The 21,770-nt window shown below is 36.0% G+C and overlaps 2 protein-coding genes across 11 annotated transcripts in view; one reads left to right on the top strand and one right to left on the bottom strand.

The window, feature by feature from the left end:
* Window positions 1-21,770, bottom strand: part of CGGBP1 (CGG triplet repeat binding protein 1) — a 178,995-nt gene that overhangs the window by 61,594 nt on the left and 95,631 nt on the right. The window lies entirely within an intron of this gene.
* Window positions 1-21,770, top strand: part of ZNF654 (zinc finger protein 654) — a 90,692-nt gene that overhangs the window by 26,577 nt on the left and 42,345 nt on the right. For all 5 annotated transcript variants that reach the window (XM_081550879.1, XM_081550859.1, XM_081550852.1 and 2 more), the window contains exon 2: window positions 45-190. Coding sequence is in view for 3 of the 5 variants with exons in the window: in XM_081550859.1 (XP_081406985.1) it covers window positions 45-190 (146 nt within the window). In the remaining 2 variants the exon portion in view is untranslated. The remainder of the gene's footprint in view (window positions 1-44; window positions 191-21,770) is intronic.

The following is a 21,770-nucleotide window of genomic DNA, read 5'->3' as shown; positions in this document are numbered from 1 at the left end:
ACATTTTCTCTAATAATGTACTTTTTGGATTGCTTCCTTATCAGGTGGTTGAAGATTATGCTGGAAGATGGCAGGTCCCTTTGCCACAGCTTCAGGTTCTTCAGACGGCACTTTGCTGTTTTACATCAGCCAGTGCATCATTCCCAGATGAATGTGAGCACGTACAATATGTTTTGAGTAGCCTTGCTTTGTAAGTACTCTTTACTTCTCATAAGAGCATTTTTTTAATCTATTTGAGAATTGGTTTTTGATTATTTTCTTCTGCAGACAGAACCTTTCTTAAAGTCTTCCTCAAAAAGAAATGTTCATTTCTTCATGTAAGTGTTTAGGTTTAATTTTGAACATTTAACCATAATTTTACTTTTAGCTTTAGAGTTAAATGGAATAGTTATAAAGATTTTTAGGTTAACTATTAGCACTTTCCTTTCCTTTTTAATTCCCCAGAGTCTCTTGGCAAACTTTAATTGTAAGTCCCAGTAGCAATTGAGGCCATCATAGTTAGCAGAAGGAACTTAAATCAGGTCAGAAAGAGGTTAGGAGACTTTGGTCTTTAAAAACACTTGTAAAGGACTTTCAGTTAAAGATCACAAACTGAGCACTTGTATTTATCATTTTTGCCCTCCTAGATCCTACTAAAGTAGTAAAGAAGTAGAAGAGGGAAATACAGTGAAAAGAAAATAGAGAAGAGTCATCAGTGAATAAAAAAATTTCAGCAGTTTTCTTTGGGAAAGAAAACAAATAGAGGAGTGGTCTTTGAAATATGGCAGAGCAAATCACAACTTAATTTTTTAAATTATTTTTGGCTCCTTAATTAGACTTATATCACATTAGTGGGTTGTGAATTCATTTATCAGCATTGCAAAATACAACAGAAAATATCAGAGTGTGTCTCATAGGAAAAGTATTATTTTGTGCAACATTTGTTTTGTATAGTTATTTTTATGTATGTGTATACTTTATTATTTGTAAAACATTTTTTGAAACTGTGGGTAGCTTATAAAACAAAATTATCCTAGCCTTGTAAGATGGCAAGAAGACTATCTGTCCTGCCTCCCCCTTGGAATCCTAGGGAGGTACAGAATTTGAACATGCAAGGTATGAAACAGAGTGTAGGGAATGAGATACTTTGGGAGAATACAGATAAAGGAATTAATTGCAGTTTTTCCATTCAGGTTACTCACCAGACCTTAGGGCCTGTCAGGTGGGGAAACAGCATTGATATTTTCTTTTTTCTCAAGAAATTAAATGGCTTTGGAGCAGTGACCTTTGTATTCTGGCAATTAAATGTTTTTCTTTGAGACAGCTACCTCATCACTTAATTACCCCAAAGAAAAAACTTATCACGAAACTCTACACATGCTCATAGGGTTCCAAATTAATCCTTAGATATTAATGGATATTCAAAAATTATCAGACATTTGGGGAATGACTTCATCATGGTAAAAACACAATGAAAACAAACTATAAAAATTCTGGGAGAAATACTGTTAATGTTGAAAACAAAAAAATTACAAGGGGAGTATAAAATCTGTAATAGGCCTTTTCAGAGAGAGTTGAGATTTGTAGGACATTAAAACATCTCCAGTGCCCAATATGCCACTGGAGATCAGTGGAGAAATAACTCCAGAAAGAATGATGGGATGGAGCCAAAGCAAAAACGATACCCACCTGTGGATGTGACTGGTGATAGACGCAAAGTCCGATCTGTAAAGAGCAATATTGCATAGGAACCTGGAATGTTAGGTCTATGAATCAAGGCAAACTGGAAGTGGTCAAACAGGAGATGGCAAGAGTGAACATCGACATTCTAGGAATCACTGAACTAAGATGGACTGGAATGGGTGAATTTAACTCAGATGACCATTATATCTACTACTGTGGGCAAGAATCCCATAGAAGAAATGGAGTAGGCATCATGGTCAATAAAAGAGTCCAAAAGGCAGTACTTGTATGCAATCTCAAAAATGATAGAATGATCTCTGTTCGTTTCCAAGGCAAACCATTCAACATCACAGTAATCCAAGTCTATGCCCCGACCAGTAACGCCAAAGAAGCTGAAGTTGAATAGTTCTATGAAGACCTACAAGACCTTCTAGAACTAACACCCAAAAAAGATGTCCTTTTCATTATAGGTGACTGGAATGCAAAAGTAGGAAGTCAAGAAACACCTGGCATAACAGGTAAATTTGGCCTTGGAGTACAGAATGAAGCAGGGCAAAAGCTAATAGAGTTTTGCCAAAAGAACGCACTGGTCATAGCAAGCCCTCTTTCAACAGCAAAAGAGAAGACTCTACACGTGGACGTCACCAGATGATCAACGCTGAAATCAGATTGATTATATTCTTTGCAGCCAAAGATGGAGAAGCTCTATACTGTCAGCAAAAACAAGACTGGGTGAAGACTGTGGCTCAGATCATGAACTGCTTATTGCCAAATTCAGACTTAAATTGAAGAAAGTAGGGAAAATCACTAGTCCATTCAGGTATGACCTAGATCAAATCCCTTATGAGTATACAGTAGAAGTGACAAATAGATTTAAGGGACTAGATCTGATAGACAGAGTGCCTGATAGACAGAGTGCCTGATGAACTATGGACAGAGGTTGGTGACATTGTACGGGAGACAGGAATCAAGACCATCCCCATGGAAAAGAAATGCAAAAGAAGCAAAATGGCTGTCTGAAGAGGCCTTACAGATAGCTGGGAAGAGAAGAGAAGCGAAAAGCAAAGGAGAAAAGGAAAGATATTCCCATCTGAATGCAGAGTTCCAAAGAATAGCAAGGAGAGCTAAGAAAGCCTTCCTCAGCGATCAATGCAAAGAAATAAAGGAAAACAACAGATTGGGAAAGACTAGAGATCTCTTCAAGAAAATTAGAGATACCAAAGGAACATTTCATGCAAAGATAGGCTTGATAAAGGACAGAAATGGTATGGACCTAACAGAAACAGAAGATGAAGCAGAAGAGGTGGCAAGAATACACAGAAGAACTGTACAAAAAAAGTTCTTCATGACCCAGATAATCACGATGGTGTGATCACTCACCTAGAGCCAGACATCCTGGAATGTGAAGTCAAGTGGGCCTTAGAAAGCATCACTACGAACAAAGCTAGTGGAGGTGATGGAATTCCAGTTGAGCTATTTCAAATCCTGAAAGATGATGCTGTGAAAGTGCTGTACTTGATATGCCAGCAAATTTGGAAAACTCAGCAGTGGCCACACGACTGGAAAAGGTCAGTTTTCGTTCCAATCCCAAAGAAAGGCAATGCCAAAGAATGCTCAAACTACCACACAATTGCACTCATCTCACATGCTAGTAAAGTAATGCTCAAAATTCTCCAAGCCAGGCTTCAGCAATACGTGAACCGTGAACTTCCAGATGTTCAAGCTGGTTTTAGAAAAGGCAGAGGAACCAGAGATCAAATTGCCAATATCCGTTGGATCATCGAGAAAGCAAGAGAGTTCCAGGAAAACATCTATTTCTGCTTTATTGACTATGCCAAAGCCTTTGACTGTGTGTGGATCACAATAAACTGTGGAAAATACTGAAAGAGGTGGGAATACCAGACAATCTGACCTGTCTCTTGAGAAACCTGTATGCAGGTCAGGAAGCAACAGAACTGGACATGGAACAACAGACTCGTTCCAAATAGTAAAAGGAGTATGTCAAGGCTGTATATTGTCACCCTGCTTATTTAACTTACATGCAGAGTACATCATGAGAAACGCTGGGCTGGAAGAAACACAAGCTGGAATCAAGATTGCTGGGAGAAATATCAATAACCTCAGATATGCAGATGACACCACCCTTATGGCAGAAAGTGAAGAAGAGCTAAAGAGCCTCTTGATGAAAGTGAAAGAGGAGAGTGAAAAAGTTGGCTTAAAGCTCAACGTTCAGAAAACTAAGATCATGGCATCTGGTCCCATCACTTCATGGGAAATAGATGGGGAAACAGTGGAAACAGTGTCAGACTTTATTTTTTTTGGGCTCCAAAATCACTGCTGATGGTGATTCCAGCCACGAAATTAAAAGACGCTTAGTCCTTGGAAGGAAGGTTATGGCCAACCTAGATAGCATATTTAAAAGCAGAGACGTTACTTTGCCAACAAAAGTCCGTCTAGTCAAGGTTATGGTTTTTCCAGTGGTCATGTATGGATGTGAGAGTTGGACGGTGAAGAAAGTTGAGCACCGCAGAATTAATGCTTTTGAACTGTGGTGTTGGAGAAGACTCTTGAGAGTCTCTTGGACTGCAAGGAGATCCAATCAGTCCATCCTAAAGGAGATCAATCCTGGGTGTTCATTGGAAGGACTGGCGTTGAAGCTGAAACTCCAATACTTTGGCCACCTCATGCGAAGGGTTGACTCATTGGAAAAGACCCTAATGCTGGGTAGGATTGGGGGCAGGAGGAGAAGGGGACGACAGAGGATGCGATGGTTGGATGGCATCACTGACTCGATGGACATGGGTTTGGGTAGACTCCGGGAGTTGGCGATGGACAGAGAGGGCTGGCGTGCTGCAATTCATGGGGTCGCAAAGAGTCGGACACAACTGAGCTACTGAACTGAACGGAAAACATCAACATATTATTTTGTGTGAAAGGAATAATGAGATATCAAAAATGAGTTTGTGGAAATTAAGAAAATAAGATGGTTAAAATTTAGAATTCTTAGGGAGTTGGAAAGTTGAATAATCCAGAATGTAAAATAAAACCAAAAGAAGGAATGTGTCAGAAAAAAACTGATGCAGTGAGCTCATGTAGGAGTTTCATTATTTAACTAGTTGGAGTTCCAGAAAAATAATTTACAGAATATATGTTGGAGGAAATTTTCAAAGATACAATAAAAGAATTTCCTAGAAACAAGTTGTAAACTTCCAGACTGAAAGAGCCCAAGAAGTGCTTAGCACGTTGACTAGAAAAAATATTCAGATAAATACATCATTTTGCAAGTTGAAAATACCAAGAATGAAAAAACAGATTTGAACACCTTCTAGAGAGAAAAAACTAGGTCACCTAAAAAGAAACAAATATCAGATTGGTATCAATTTTCATGCAACCAACAGTGGGTGGTAGAAATAATGAATCAGTATCTCTACAGGTTTAATGAGAACTTATGTTCAGTTGTAGAATTTTATACTTATCCAAACTGTCAGTGAAGTATGAGAGTAGAAACCGTATTTCCAGGCATGTAAGGATCTGGAAGATTGATTTGTCCGCATTCTCTTTCTTGAGAAGTTATTAGAGAATGTGCTCCAGAAAAATGGGTTATAATATAAAAAGATCATATGACAGTGGATCTAGAAAACAGTATTTTTTACTTAGAGAGGAGAGAGGTTCCAGGGTCACTGCCGAATAGTAGGTCTTACAGATATGTCACTTCAAGAGGGAAGTATTCAGTAGGAGATGTGAAACTAACTTTGAGACTTTGGAACCATTTAAGGTAATTATATAAGTAGACAAAGCAAAGGAAATAAAAAAGCAATTAGATACTCCAGGAAATTAAAAATAATCTGAATAGGAAAAGGATACAGAGTGATAACTCACTTACTTAGATATGCAGTGAATGTTATTTATATAAATATTATTTATATATTCTTCATATACATGATGCTTAGGGTACTTCCCAGGTGGCTCTAGTGGGAAAGAACCCACCCGCTAATGCAGGAGATGTAACAGATGTGGGTTCAGTCCCTGGGTCGGGAAGATCCCCTGGAGAATGGCATGGTAACCCACTCCAGTGTTCTTGCCTGGAGAATGCCATGGACAGAGGAGCCTGGCGGGTAATGGTCCATAGGGTCGCAAAGAGTCAGATATGACTGAAGTGACTTAGTGCACACGTACACACACACGATGCTTATTGGCTTTAAGCTTATAAAAGCACAAATAGTTATAGTTACAGAACAGAGGAAAATTATTAGCCTTTCAGTATAAGACTACTTAATGGAAATTGTGAGTTGAAAGTGAAGGACAAGGGAACTAATAGCCTTCCTTTATTTCATATTTTACAAAATGGAGTTTCAGTAGTACATGAAACCATAAATAAAAGTGTAAGTAAAGTTACAAAGATAAATAATAGAGGAGTAATAATGAGTAACTGTTGGGAGGATGAAATTGGTTGTGTGAGGAGTTAAATTCTTTTTTATCATAGCAAGAAGTTAAGAGATAATAGTTAAAATTGGTAAATCAAGAAATACTAGCAAAGCTTATTATCAGTAACTATTAAAAATACTGAAGTTGTTAATTCTGGGGCATTGGCAGTAAGAGACAGGGTTGAAGCGTTTCTGTACATTTAGCATTTTTAAATCTCGAAGACATGTAGATTTCATATATACGAACCTTATGGTTTTTTGATTTATATATATGATATATATATATAAATTTTAAAGAGAGCATGTATATTATGCTTCTTTAAAAGTTTATATGTATTTAAAGTCATAGGAGCTATGTGAAGTGATAGATATATTAACTGGCTTAATATGATTACTGTTGTATGCTTTAAATATATACAATTTCTATTTGTCATTTGTACCCTAGTAAAGCTGAAAAAAAATTGTAGGTAGGAAGAAGAGTTTAGAGTATGACGTTATGTAGACTTGTAAGAGTGTAGCAGTTATAAAATTGTGTGTGTGTGTGTGTATAACTTAAAAATATTTATTTTTTGTGATACCTAAATGGATATAGAAATATCAGGATTTCTTGATTATAATTAACAAATCTTTACCCAGGCAGTTTAAACAAAATAAGAAGGGCATGGAGGAATTTATTAGATGACTAAGCCATGGAAAAGCAAGGACTAGAACTAGTTTCAGGATTTTCTGAATTCATAGAATAAAATATCTATAATTGGTCACTTTCCATCACTATTTTTTTGGCTTCATTCTCTTGGAGTGCTGACAATTCTGGGATTAAGTTACTTTAACCAAAGGAAAAGAAACCCTCTGCTCCTACTTCTATTTCCCAGAATATTTTGGGAACTCAAGACTGGCTGAGGTATTTGCCTGTTGCTTGAAGTAATCACCGTGTGATAAGCGTTTGGCCTGTCTGATAGTAAACACACCCCATGGCTAGGGGGAAAAGGGGAAAGGAGGATACTATATTGGCTACCATGTGAGGACCACAGATTTGTTGGAAGGTAAGGAGTTTACTCAAGAAGTGAATGAGATAGTGTGATAGCTGGCTAGGTAGGTAGACAAAAATAATGGATGTCATTTCAAAAAATATTTTTATATGATATTTTGAAAGCTACCAAAACATTTTCAATTATTCTCTGCTGATTTCTGAAGAGAAGAAAATAAATACTGAAAGAAATAGATTAATTTTAAGCAAGAAGTACTATTCTTGATTCAGTGCCTATTTGGATTATTTATCCCTCACTTTCATCTATATAATATTTAACTTAGGAGATCCAATCAATCCATCCTAAAAGAGATCAATCCTGGGTGTTCATTGGAAGGTCTGATGTTGAAGCTGAAACTTCAATACTTTGGCCACCTCATGCGAAGGGTTGACTCATTGGAAAAGACCCTAATGCTGGGTAGGATTGGGGGCGGGAGGAGAAGGGGACAACAGAAGATGAGATGGTTGGATGGCATCACCGACTCGATGGACATGGGTTTGGGTAGACTCCGGGAGTTGGTGATGGACAGAGAGGCCTGGCGTGCTGTAATTCATGGGGTCGCAAAGAGTCGGACACGACTGAGCGACTGAACTGAACTTTCTGTTGTAATGTGAAAATGTTTTTAAAGTTTTCAAAAGTACTTAAACAGATTTTTAAAGTCATTTGTTGACTTTCATTCCTTGCTTTTTTTTTTTTTTTTTTTACTACACATGAAAAGAATAATAGTGCTAGGCAAAAGAAAGTAAATTATCTTAGTGGTTTGTTAAATAGTAATGTTTCATATAGGGGAAACTTTCTGCATTATTTGAATTTTCTTTAGTGGAAAAGATAATTGTATTTTTAATACCAGAAAAAAAAAATGGAGAAAAAACCACATGATGGTACCATTAAAAGAACAGTGAGTATGTATAGTGTTCTATTTTATTGGAATACTTGAGCCAGAAAACTATTCTAACAATTATTCTATAATTATTCATTCATTCCTTCTGTAAATCTCTGTGCTTCATTCTAAGAGATAAAATAGAAAATAAGAGATGAAATCTTCTTTTAAAGATCTTATAGACTTACTACACAAGCAACTCCAGTAGCATATATTATAAGTATAAAACAATTACATGGTATAGTGAGAGAATATAACAGGGGACCTGACCTGGTCTAGGAGGTCAGGAAAAATATGCTTGGTGAACTAATACTTTAGCTAAGTTTTAAAGGAATGATGAGAGTAAATTAGATAAAGGAGCAAAAGAAACTTCCAGGAATGGCAAACAGAATGTTCAAAGTGCTTGGACAGGATGTCAGGATATTAATGTATTTTACTGTAACTCATATCTGTTTGTAGAATTCTTATTTATGATATATATCATGTATTTTCAAAGTTTTATTCACTTAACAAAAAATGTATAGGCAAGCTAAAGTAGTAGTAGCTATAACATTATGTCTTATGCTGATATATATTTTATACACACACACACACACACACACACATATATATATATATAGTATATGTTAAAAATCACTATATTCTCTGGTAGTATTGTCCTGGTCTATATATGTTCACTTTCATAAAAACCAATACACACCTTGTAAATTAATACATATGTGAAGATCTACCTTCTATAGGCTGGGAGATTCTGAAAACTACACTTTTTCTAAGATGTTCTTTATAGAGAAGAAACTGGATTCTGCTTTCTGTTTTCTGGCTTCTTACCTGAGTGTTTTTTAAAATTTTACAGAAATGAATAGTCATGTAGGGAATTTTCTTAAATGGACTAATTATAATTTTTATCTGGGTTGACTTTGCTTGCAAGCTGTATTTTCTAAAGAAATGAAAATTTTGCCATGTGTGTACATATGTGTTGGCACTAAAAAGCACCTTAAGTTAATTCCTTTATAGATAAGAAAACTGAGACCTGAGAAGTTTGGGGATTTTTGCACATCTAAGCTAATTAAATTCTGTTTATATTTTCCTATTGTTTTCTTGTTTTAGATCAGTTAAATGTTGATTTCTAAGTTTTCCAAGTAGAACAAAGCCAAACACCTTTAACTAAGTGGGCCTTCAGACAGACAGTGTAAACTTTATCAGTTTTACATAAAAGCAAACTTTAATGTTGCCTTTCTAGCCTATTTTATCTGGGCAGAAAGTAAATGTTCATAATTTCAGCATTCCAGGCAGAGTTCAGTAATGGGGGTAATGATTTGCTTGGCAGCCATTAGGTCTAATGGAGAAGGAAATAGCAAACCCACTCCAGTGTTTTTGCCTGGTGAATCCCAGGGACAGAGGAGCCTGGTGGGCTGCCGTCTGTGGGGTCACACAGAGTTGGATACGACTGAAGTGACTTAGCAGCAGCAACATTAGGTCTAAAAGGACCCACATGATGTACTGGAGGTGAGAACTAGTTCAGCTAGCAGCATTTAGTATATACACTGGCAAACATTAAAAGTATATATGCCAATTTGCATTGGGAGAGAAGACCAAAGGGCCTTTTTTTTCATGGAACTAAGTGGGTATACTCTGCCTCTTTAATAAGAGTGGCTAGACTGTCATGGGCCACACATATAATGAGAGATCAGTGACCATTTCTGATTATGTTGCTGTATTGTACCATATTTCAAACATAGGATTTGAGCCTAACTTTAGTCTCTACTGTGTTAAACCATGTTTTATTTGGTTGCATTTATGACTTAAGTCCAGGTTTCAACTAATTTAGGGGATAGCCTAGAAATCAAAGGAAGAAAGGCTAATTCTAAAGGACTTTTTTTTTTTGAGGGTGATGGTAGGCCCCACAAATGGAGAAGGGAATGGCAACCCACTCTAGTATTCTCGCCTGGAGAATCCCATGGACAGAGGAGCCTGGTAGGCTACAGTCCACTGGGTCACAAAGAGTCGGACATGACTGAGTGACTAAACAACAACAAAGACTCCATTAAAGGTGTTAGTTTTGTAGGCCTCAGTCAGTATAGCCTTTCTCTACAACATGTAACACTTCTGTTACTTCTTGACTCTGCAACTCTTTTGAACCTTCTCCAATTTTGTATTCATTATCTTTACTAATCATTTGTGGCAGGTGAACTTCATTTATTTTATAGAGAAATGAAGATTGTCTAGCCTTCTTTTTCTTTATTTTCTCTCCCTAAGGAAGAAATCCCTTTTGAGCTCACTGGGGGTCTTAATTAAATTCCCTTACTAAGTTCTCTCAACATTGTTTTTTCTCTGCTATTACATTAGGATATTTTGTTTTCAAGATTTGTCATGTTTAAAGTCAAATTAGACAAACCTATATGTATTTACTTATATTGGCCATGTTTAAATGTTCAGAATTTCATTTGGTGCTATATGTGGACTGGCATCTTTTTTCCTTGTAATTTTGGTTTTTATTACTACTTTTGTTAATTTTGAAGTGAAGTCATTGAGACTGTAGTCTTCTTAAAGGCAAAAAGATAAAGGGATTATTAACTGGTATATTTGTTTTGGCAGAGGTGAAGTGATCAGATGACATCCTCTATTCTCACCTATAGTACCTATTAAAATCTAGAATGATGAATATGTGTAGTTTTAAAAATGGTATTTAGTTTTTTCTAACTAAAGGAAGGAAAGCTTGATCATTCTTTTGATTTCCTTCCCATAGTAGCTTTGGTTGACAGAACTAGACTATATCATTATACTGTTGGATTTCACTGTGGAATAAAGTCAGAAGAAAAAACAAAACAAATATGAAATACATCTTTACTTGTTGAAAATTTGACAAAATTTTGCTCATTGCTCCTTATACAGAAATCGTAAACTCCCTCAGATGCACCCAAATACATAAAGCACATATTGACAGACCTAAAGGGAGAAATAGGCAAGCGATACAATAGTAAAGGACTTTAATTAATCAGTAGATCATCCAGACAAAATCAACAAGGAAGCATTGGCTTTGAATGACACTTTAGACTAGATACACTTAACAGACATACAGAATATTCTTTCTAAAAGCAACAGAATACACATTCTTCTCAAATGTATGGGACAGATAGATCATATTAGTCCATAAAACAAGTCTTAAAACATTTAGAAAAATGAAAACATATCAAGCATCTTTTCTAACTACAATGGTATGAAAGTAGAAATCAATTACAAGAAGAAAATTGGAAAATTCACAAATATGTGGAGATTAAACAACATGCTACTGACAGTCAAAGAACAAATCAAAGACAAAAAGTACTGAGAAAAATGAAAGTAGAAATACAGTAAGTATATCAAAACTTTGGTATATGGAAGGAGTTCTCAGGGGAAAGTTCATAGCAATAAATATTTACATCAAGAAAAAAAAAAGATCTCAAACAGCGTTGCCTCACTTTATATTCCTAGGAATCAGAACAAGAATAACAAATGAAGCCCAAAGTCAGTAGAAGGGAAGATGTAACTAAAGATGAGTGGAACTAAATGAAATAGAAACTAAAAAGATTGATGAAACTAAGAGCTGGTTCTTGGGGAAGATAAAATTGACAAACTTTCAACTAGACCCACCAAGAAAAAAAACAGAAGACTCAAAGTCAGAAACAAGAGAGGAGTTGTTATAGCCAATTCCACATAAATGAAAAGGATCATCAGAGACTACAGTTGTCTCACTGCATCCATAGGGGCGTGGTTCCAGGATTTCCCCAGAGATACCAAAATCCACAGATGCTCAAGTCCTTTATATAAAACAACATGGTATCTGCAGTCATCTTAGATTACTTATAATATATAGTACAATGTAAATGCTATGTAGAGCATTGTAAATACAGTTAGTAAAAGCTATGTAAATCACTGCTAGTGCTCAGCAAATTCGAGTTTTGCTTTTTGGAACCTTCTGGAATTTCCCTTCCCTTTCAATATTTTCCATATGTGGTAGACTGAATCCATGGATGTGTTGTGTGTGTTGTACCTATGGATATGCAGGGCTGTCTGTACGATGAAGAATTGTACCCCAATAAATTGAATAACTGAAGAAATGGATAAATTCCTATAAACATAGTGCCTACTAAGAGTGAATCATGAAGAAATAGAAAATCTGAACAGTACAGTTACTAGTAAGATTGAATCAGTAATTCAGAACCTGTCAATAAACAAAAATTCAGGACCAGACAGCCTTACTGGGAAACTCTACCAAACATTCAAACAATTAATACAAATCTTTCTCAAACTCATCCAAAAATAGAAGAGAAGGGGACACTTCCAGACTCATTTTATGAGGCCAAGATTACCTTAATATCAAAACCAGACAAGGATATCTTGAAAGAAAATTACAGGTCAATGTCCAGTGAAAATAGATGTATAAATCCTCAATTAAATATTAGCAACAATATATTAATTGTTGCAACAATACATTAAAATTTTGACAGAAATAGAACTAACCATTCCTAAAATTTGTATGGAACCACAAAAGACCCCAAATAGGCAAGGAAACTTGAGAAGGAAAAAGCTGAAGGCATTATACCCTGATTTCAAACTACAGTTGACCCTTGAACAATGCGGAAGTTAGGGGCACCAACTTTCCCATCCACTGTGCAATGGAAAGTAACTACTGTCAGCCCTTGCAGCTGAAGTTCCATCCACATCCATGGATTTCAACCAACCAAAGATTGTGTAGTACTACAGTATGTATTTAGGGGAGAAAAATCCAGATATAAGTGGACCTGTGCAGTTCAAGGGTTGTTCGAGGGTCAACTATAAGTTACAAAATTAGAGTAATCAAAACAGTATGGTACTGACATAAAAGCAGACATATAGGTCATCGAACAGGATAGAGAGCTCAGAATTAACCAGCACATATATAGTCAATTAATTTATAACATAGGAGCCAAGAACATACAGTGGGGATTGGAGGGTCTCTTTAGTAAATGGTTTTGGGAAAACTGGACAGCAAAATGCAAAAGAATAAAACTGGACCATACACAAAAATCAACAGTGGATTAAAGAATCAAATGCAAGACCTGAAACTATCAAACTCCTAGAAGAAAACACAAGTGGTAAGTTTCTTGATGTTGTTCTTAGTGATAATTTTTTTTTGATTTGACACCAAAAGCAAATGAAACAAAAGGAAAAATCAACATGTGGGACTATATCAAGCTAAAAAGTTCCTGCACAGCAAAGGTAACCATCAATAAATTGAAAAGAAACTTTACTGAATGAGAGAAAATATTTGCAAATTATATGTCTGATAAGGGGTTGTTATGCAAAATATAAAAGTATAAAGAATGCATACAACTCAACAGCAAAAAAGAAAAATCAGATTTTAAAAAATGGGCAGATCTGAATAGATAGTTTTGCAAAGCAGGCATGAAGATGGCCAGCAGGTATATGAAAATGTGTTCAACATCACTAATCATCAGGGAAATGCAAATCAAAACCACAATGAGATATCACCTCACACTTGTTAGAGTGGCTATTATCAAAAAGATAGGAAGTAATAAGCATTGCAAGGATGTGGAGAAAAGGAAATCCTTGTGCACTGTTTTGGGGAATGTAAATTGGTACCACCACTATGGAAAGCACTACTATGGAAGCTCCTCAAAAAGTTAAAAAACTACCATATGGTATAGTGATTCCATTTCTGGGTATTAATATGAAAGAAACAAAAATATTAGTTCAAAAAGATATCACCATCCCTATGTTCATTGCTGTATTTGCAGTAGCCAAGATATGAAAGCAACCTAAGTATCCATCAGTACAGGAAAGGATAAAGAGATGTGATATGTATGTGTATGTGTATTCATATATCTATAAACACATAACTCATCAGCCATAAAAAAGTATGCAGTCTTGCCATTTGTGACAATATGGATAGACTTTGAGGGTATTATGCTAAGTGAGATAAGTCAGATAAATACCATAATGATTTCAGTTGTAGAATCTAAAACAAAACTGAACTCCTAGGTAGAGAACAGATTGGTGGTTGCCATAGGTGGGGGTTGAGGGTAGCCCAGATGGGTGAAGATGGTTAAGAGGTACAAACTTCCAGTTATAAACAGGTCATTGGATGTAGGTATAGCTTGGTGACTAGTTAATATTTTATTATAAATTTGTAAGATGCTAAGAGAGTGGATCTTACAAGTTCTTACCATAGGGAAAAAACATGGTGTGTATGTATATGTGGTGATGGATGTTAAGCTAGACTGTTGTGGTGATCATTTTGTAATATATGCAAGTATTGAATTATCATATTATCTACCTGAAACTAATATAATGTTATATGTAAAATTGTATCTGAGTTAAAAAATTCCAGAATGAAAGCACCAAGATACACTCATATTTTCAAAATACTTCGTAAAAATAAATATGTGACTCATCTTGGCTGTATCTTATTGGTTATATTTTTCTTAAGCCATTGACTTTTGAACAAGTTTTCCATTCTAATTTTGGAACTGGGGGGATGGAATATAATTTCCTGCTGGTGATATAGGGAATTATCACAAGTAAATTTATTTTTGTCTCCTGTCTTCTTTTTGATTAAGATAGGTTTATATTGTTGCTTAGTCGCTCAGTTGTGTCCTACTCTTTTGCAGTCCCATGGACTGTAGCCTACCAGACTCTTCTGTCCGTAGGATTTCTCAGGCGAGAATACTGGAGTAGGTTGCCATTTTCTTCTCCAAAGATAGGTTTAGTAGGTGAAGATAAGTTTATAAGTTACAGGTAAGACTTATAGGTTATTTAAATCAAGCTCTAGTTAGGGAAATGTAAATCATGCTAGATAATTCAGTAGAGGGAATTTAATTTATAGAACCAGTTTCATAGTTGTTGGAAGATCTGAGAGAACAGACCATGAAGAAGAGGAACCTAGACTTAGCAACTAGCAGTTAAGTTGCTGTTTTCCCTGGAAATAGGACAGAGGAACAAAGATGGAATGCTAGAACTCAGAGACTGGAGATGGTTGATAAGGGAAAGATGTATTGACCTTTGTGAGAGGAGACCTTGGGAGAGATATAATTACTGCTAACTAGGACCCAGAAGAAGAGCAAGGGGGAAAGACCTCTTACTGCTCCCTTCCTCCTTCAATTTTCTACCACTGCCTCCTTGGTCAAACCTAATCACTAAGCAGTTGCCTTCTGCATAACTGACTGAGACGTCTGGGGTTTTTACCCCCCTCAGTTTAGGTAATAAAAATGTATTGAGAATTCCTGGGATGGTGGTTATTGCCTCCCACCCTTGATGGAGGAACCCGCACTGTAGGAAGTCACTGAAAAATAACATGCTGTTCTAACACCTCAGGCCAGCACAGTGAGGAGGAAAGTCATTCCTCTGAAAATGGGTCAGTCTTCGTTTATCCAAGAAGGGTGGAGAAGACTGGAGCAGAGGGGACCATCACTTGATACTGGGGGCAGGGTGGGGTGTGCTGGACCCCAAGCTGACTCCTTAAACACCAAGGAAGGGAGAGATTTTTGTTTTTCTTCTCCAGTGGTGAACTCCTCTTACCCTTTATAAAGCTTCCCTGGGGTGAAGCTTTCATCCTATAGGTTCATCACAATGTTGTCAGCATTCAGACAGATACGATACTGTGGTGTGGTGGTGTGCTGATTGTCACGGAGATCAAAGACCTGTTTTTGAAAGGTATTTCCACTGATTTTATATTTGGTTGATAGGATTTTTTACCTTAGTACTTTAAAAGGTGTCTATCCATTGTTTTCTGGCTTGTGTGATTTTTTTTTCCCTGATGAAAAGTCTGGCATCCTTATTTTTGTTTCCCTGTATATAATGTGCCCTTTGGGGGAGCTGTTTTTAAGATTTTCTTGGTATCAGTTTTTAAGTTTTGAGTAGGTGGTATAATACATGTTTGTGGTTCAAAATTCAGGAAGTATGGTGAACACACAAATAGATATTGTCCAGTTTATATCCTTCAATTTTGTTTACAGTGAAAACGTCCTCTAGTTTCCATTTCCATAGACAGTCAATGTAATCATTCTCTTGGGTTTCCTTCCAGAGATATTTTATGCATATACAAAAAAAAATCATGTTTCCTTTTCCTCCATTTTACAAAAATGCTAAAAGGTGCTATAGTATGCACCCTTTCTTCATTTGGATATCTTTTCCCGTTATGGAAGGACTATCATCAGTCATTAAAACGGCTGTAGAGTATTTAAATGTTATGGATATATAAAAATTTTAACTAACTGGTACTCTGTTAATGAGTGTTTAGATTTTGTTCCAGTCTGTTGCTATCAAGAACCCTTTATCAACAACCCCTTAATTAATTGCCATGTATGAATGGCCCTAGGAATATATACAGGCATATTTTGTTTTGTTGCATTTTGCTTTATGTGATTCATAGGTAACTACTGTTTTACAAATTGAAGGTTTCTGGCAACCTTGCATTGAGCAGGTCTGTTAGTGCTCAACAGAATTTGCTCATTTCATGTCTCTTTGTCTTATTTTGGTAATTCTCACACTGTTTCACACTTTTTCATTATTATTATATTTGTTATTATCATCTGTAATCAGTGATCTTTGATGTTACTGGTACAGCTCACTGAAGACTCACATGATGGTTAGCACTTTTTAGCAATAAAGTATTTTTAAATTAGGCTATATGCATTTTTATGAATAATGTTATTGCACACTTAATGGACTACACAGTATAGTATAAACATAAATTTTATGTGCACTGGGAAACCAAAAAGATAAATTCATGTCTCTTGCTTTATTGCAATATTTGCCTTATTGCAGTGGTCTGGACCTGAATCTGAAATATTTGATTTCAAGGAGTTTTGCATATTGTACAGGTATCCTGGGAGTAGAATTGCTAGATCAGAGAATGTTAGGTTTATCATTTTGATAGTGCCAAATTTTCTCTGTTTAAGTTGAGCCAATTTACAATATTGCCAGCCTTATAAGAGGGGACCTGATTCCCTACATCGCTGTTAATGCAGTATTTTATAAATTTTTAAGATTATGACAATTTTCAAACCTACACAGAATTAAAAGGAAGAGTATAATGAACTGCCCATCACCAGCTTTAATAATTATGAATATATCATCAGCTTTCTTTTATCTCTATCTCTACACTCCTTACCCATTGCTAGTTATCTCTTTTATACCTTTATTGAGTCATAATTTCCACTAAGTTCTTGCAATTTAAGTATTATTAATCGGTCCCTGGGTCGGGAAGATCCCCTGGAGAAAGAAATGGCAGCCTACTCCAGTATTCTTACCTGGGAAATCCTATGGACAGAGGAGCCTGGCAGGCTACAATCCATGGGGTCTCAAAAGAGTAAGATATGACTTAATGACTAAAAAACAACAGCAAATGATTTACAGTAAATTTATAAAGCTGTGCAGCCACTACTACAATCCAGTATTACTACGATTCTCCACCCCTAAAATATCCCTCATTCACACTTTCAGACAAATCTTAGTCTCTCCCCAGCCCAAGGAACATCTGTTTTCTATCTTAATATTATAGCTGCTATACCTAGACATTCCATGTAAACAATATGTCACCACATGTAGGCTTTTACATATGAGTGCTTTCATTTAGAATGTTTTTGAAGTTCATGTTTTAGCACATCAGTAGCTCATTCATTTTTGTGTTGGATAGTAATCCAAAACAAAATCCATTTTGTTTTTAAAATCTAGTAATTGATGGATATTTGCACTATTTGCAGTTTTTTGGCTATGAACATTTGTGTACAAGTGGACAAATGTTTTTATTTTCTTTGACTAGATATTTAGGAATGGAATTGCAATATCCTATGATAGTGTTGTGGGCTTCCCTGATAGCTCAGTTGGTAAAGAATCCGCCTGCAATGCAGGAGACCCCAGTTCGATTCCTGGGTCAGGAAGATCCCCTGGAGAAGGGATAGGCTACCCAGTACAGTATTCTTGGGCTTCCCTTGTGGCTCAGCTGGTAAAGAGTCCACCTGCAATGAGGAAGGCCTGGGTTCGATCTCTGGGTTGGGAAGATCCTCTGGAGAGGGGAAAGGCTACCCACTCCAGTATTCTGGCCTAGAGAATTCCACGGACTGTATAGTCCATGGGGTCGCAAAGAGTCGGACACAACTGAGTGACTTTTACTTTCATGATAGTGTTAGTCACTAAGTCGTCCAACTCTTTGCGACTCCACAGACAGAGGGCTTCTCTGTTGGTGGAATTCTCCAGGCAGGAATACTGGAGTGGATTGCCACTCCCTTCTCCAGGAGATCTTACCACCCCAAGGATCGAACCTAGGTCTTCTGCATTGCAGACAGAGTCTTTATGTTTAACATAGAAACTGCCAAACTCTTTCTAAAGTGACTACACCTTTAAAATTCTAACCAGCTATCTATAAGGATTTCAGTGTCTCCTCATGTTCACTGGCACTTACTTTTTGTCTTTTTCATGATAGCTATTCAAGTAGTTGCATAGTGGTATCTCAGTTTTGGTGCATTTCCTCAGTCCTGTTGATGGTAGATCTTTTCATGTACCTATCTTCTGTGCATATCTTCTTTAGTAAAACATCTATTCTAATCTGTTGCCCATTTTTAAATTGGATTGTTTACTTTATTGACTTTTAAGAGTTCTTTATACTAGTTACACATTCTTTATCAGATATGTGATTTGTAAATACTTTTCCCTATACTGTGGCCTACCTTTTCATTTTCTTATTAGTGTCTTTTGAAGTTTATTACTGGTTTTAAGAAATTTGATTGTAATTTTACATAGTAGTTTCTCTCACACTTCTTACTCTTAAGCTTCTTGGACTTTTGGGTTTGTACTTTTTACCAAATTTGTAAAATTCCTTCGAGAATTTTTTTAGAAACGACCCTTATATTTTCTTAAAGGACACCACTTGAAGGAAATCCACAGTTGACTCACATATTACTGACTGTTCTGTTCATTTTTTTCAGTCTTTGTGTGTGTTTTGTTTTAATAATGCTGTATCTTGTTTTTACTGACACTGTCTTCTTCAGTCTAATCTGACATTAATCCCATACAATGTATTTTCCATCTCAGACATTGTATTTTTTTATTTATAAAAGTTTCAGTTGGGTCTTAATGTGTTCCGTTTCTCTGCTTAACATGATTATTCTTTACCTCAGGAGTTGGCAGACTGTGGCCCATGGGGTCAAATGCTGTCCAAAGCTGTTTCTGTTTTCATTTTTAATATGGCTCCCAAGCTAAGACATACTATATTTTTAAAGAATGGTATTAAAAAAAAATGTGAGGTTGGTGGCAGTTGGGACGAGGAAAGGGGGAGGAAAAAAAAATGGGAGCGAGACCTTAATGTGGCTCAGAAAGCCTAAAATGTTATCTGACAACCCAGGCTCCACCTTCAACACAAGATGACAGCGGAGGAATTTGAAGCCGGTGCACTGAAGGTCATGATAGCAACAACCCACATGATAGCAATAACACAAGCCCACTTAACTCATGACTAGATTCATTTAAATGCCCCACAGTAAAGGCTGGCAGAAGAAAAGGCATGTCATTTTCCAGGCACCAATTTTATTAGTATCTGTCTTTACTTTCATAATCATGAAGTCTAGCTTTCAGCCAAAAGTTATGGACACATGAAAAAGAAAAAGAAAAAGAATGCACTATCAAGGGACAAAGCAGTTTGTAGAATCAAATTCACATATAAAGATCTAGTGGTAAAAGTGGATAACATGGTTGAAATATATTGAGAATTTCAACAGAGAGCTAGGACACTTTAAGAAAGATTCAAATGGAAATTCTGGAAATAAAAAATACAGTAACGGATGAAGAATGCCTCTGATGGGCTTATCATAGAGTTAGCACAATACAGTTAAGGAAAGAATAAATGAACTCAAGTGTAGGTCAAAAGAAATTACCTAAACTAAATAACAAGGGAAAAAAAAGAAAATAGAACAGAGGGCCTAAGAACTTTAAGAAAATATGAACTTGTATAACATAAGTCTGTTAGAATCCCAGAAATAGAAGCAAAATTAGGCAGAAGAAATGCAAGACAGTAGCTGTGTGTTTTTTCAAATATACTGAAAGACATTAAACCATAGATCTAAAAAACTCAGAACAAAGAACAACAAACAATAATTTTAAACTCTCTCTCAGCCTGCCACCTAGATCACCTAGATGCATCACATTTAAACTCAGAAAATCACAGAAAATATCTTGAAGGCCACCAGAGAAAAAAGACATTACCTTATTTAGAATACCACAGCAGACATCTCAGAATCTATGTAAGCCAGAACATAGTCAAGTGACATCTCTAAAGTACTGCAGGAATAAGTCTTTCAACTATTAATTCTTGAGGGAGAAATAAAGATGTTTTCAGGGAAGCAAAAGCTGAAGGATTTTATTCCCAGAAGGAGTGAACTACAAAAAGATGTAGCACAAGTATGATGCCAGACAGAAAATCTTATCAGTATTCTTATGCTGCTTCTGACTTTTGAATCATAATTAAGAAAAATTTCTCTATAACCAAGTTTAATGTGATTATTTCTGATATTTGTATTAATTTTTTTTTTATATTTAGGGTTTTGATCCATTTTGAATTTTTTTCTTATGTTTGGAAGTTAGAGTGAATCAATTTTGTCTTTTAATACTGGGCTATCTGATATGAAGTCAACATTTTCCCTGATTTGAGATGCTGCTTTTGTCACGTATTCACTTCTCCCATGCAACTGTCCTATTTTTGGATTTTTCATTAAATTTCATTAGGCTGTTTGTTAACGTGCCAATGTAATGCTGGTTCAACTATAAAGGCTTTCAAATGTTTTAATATTTCAAAATGTTTTCATATTGGCTAGTTGCTTTTCATTGCTCATGCTGTTTTATGGTTTTCATGGATATTCATTTTTGTAGTCAACTTTCTACTTTCAGGTATACAAATATATAAATTAGGAGAGCTTAGTACTGAATATATTTTATATGCTTTTTATCTTCCTTCAGCTCAAGAGCACTCGAACACAATGACTGAAACTTCTCGTTCCAGTTTTAATGTTATTGATGTTATATATTTTTACTGTGATTTTTAAAAACCCAGATGAAATGATTATTATTGCTTCATGCTGTCAAATTTTTCAGTCATTGTATGCTTACTAATTTGCATTAGTGAATTAGCATCTGCTTCCCTCATGGCTCAAGCAGTAAAGAATCCACCTGCCAATGCAGGAGGCACAGAAAACGCTAGTCCCTAGTTTGATATCTGGGTCTGGAAGATATCCCCTGGAGAAGGAGATGGCAACCCATTCCATTTCCTTGCCTGGGAAATCCTAAGGACAGAGGAGCCTGGCGGGCTATACTCCATGAGGGTGCAAAAGAATTGGACAGAACTGAGCACACACGCACTTTACTAATTTGCATCTTAGACTCTTCTTGCTCATTTAATTTCCCATGTCTTTTAAATAGTCTTTATTTTTTTTCTGGTTGTTTATACATTGTTCTTTTGTTTGGCGTTTTATAAATACTCTGATTAGGAAGGTATAGGTTAATCATTGTGGAAATTTCTTGGGCTTTCTAGATCTGGTATCTTTTATCAGTTATAAAAAACTCTTACCTAGTTTTTGTCTTAGCTTCATTCTATCTTTTTTTTTGTGGAAGTATAATTAGTCATGTTAGAATTGTACACTCCATTCTTCATGTCTTTAACCCTTGCGTGTGTTTTCCATTTCTTTGTCTCTCTGTATTGCACTTAATTTTTTTTACAGATCTTTCAGTTTACTAGTTTTACTAGTTTTT

This window comes from Giraffa tippelskirchi, chromosome 2 (assembly GCF_054371585.1).
Source record: "Giraffa tippelskirchi isolate mGirTip1 chromosome 2, T2T-mGirTip1v1.2.pri, whole genome shotgun sequence".
In the NCBI taxonomy this organism is placed as follows: Eukaryota; Metazoa; Chordata; class Mammalia; order Artiodactyla; family Giraffidae; genus Giraffa; species Giraffa tippelskirchi.
Note: the sequence above shows the minus strand (reverse complement) of the source record. Positions and strands in the feature narration are given on the sequence as shown.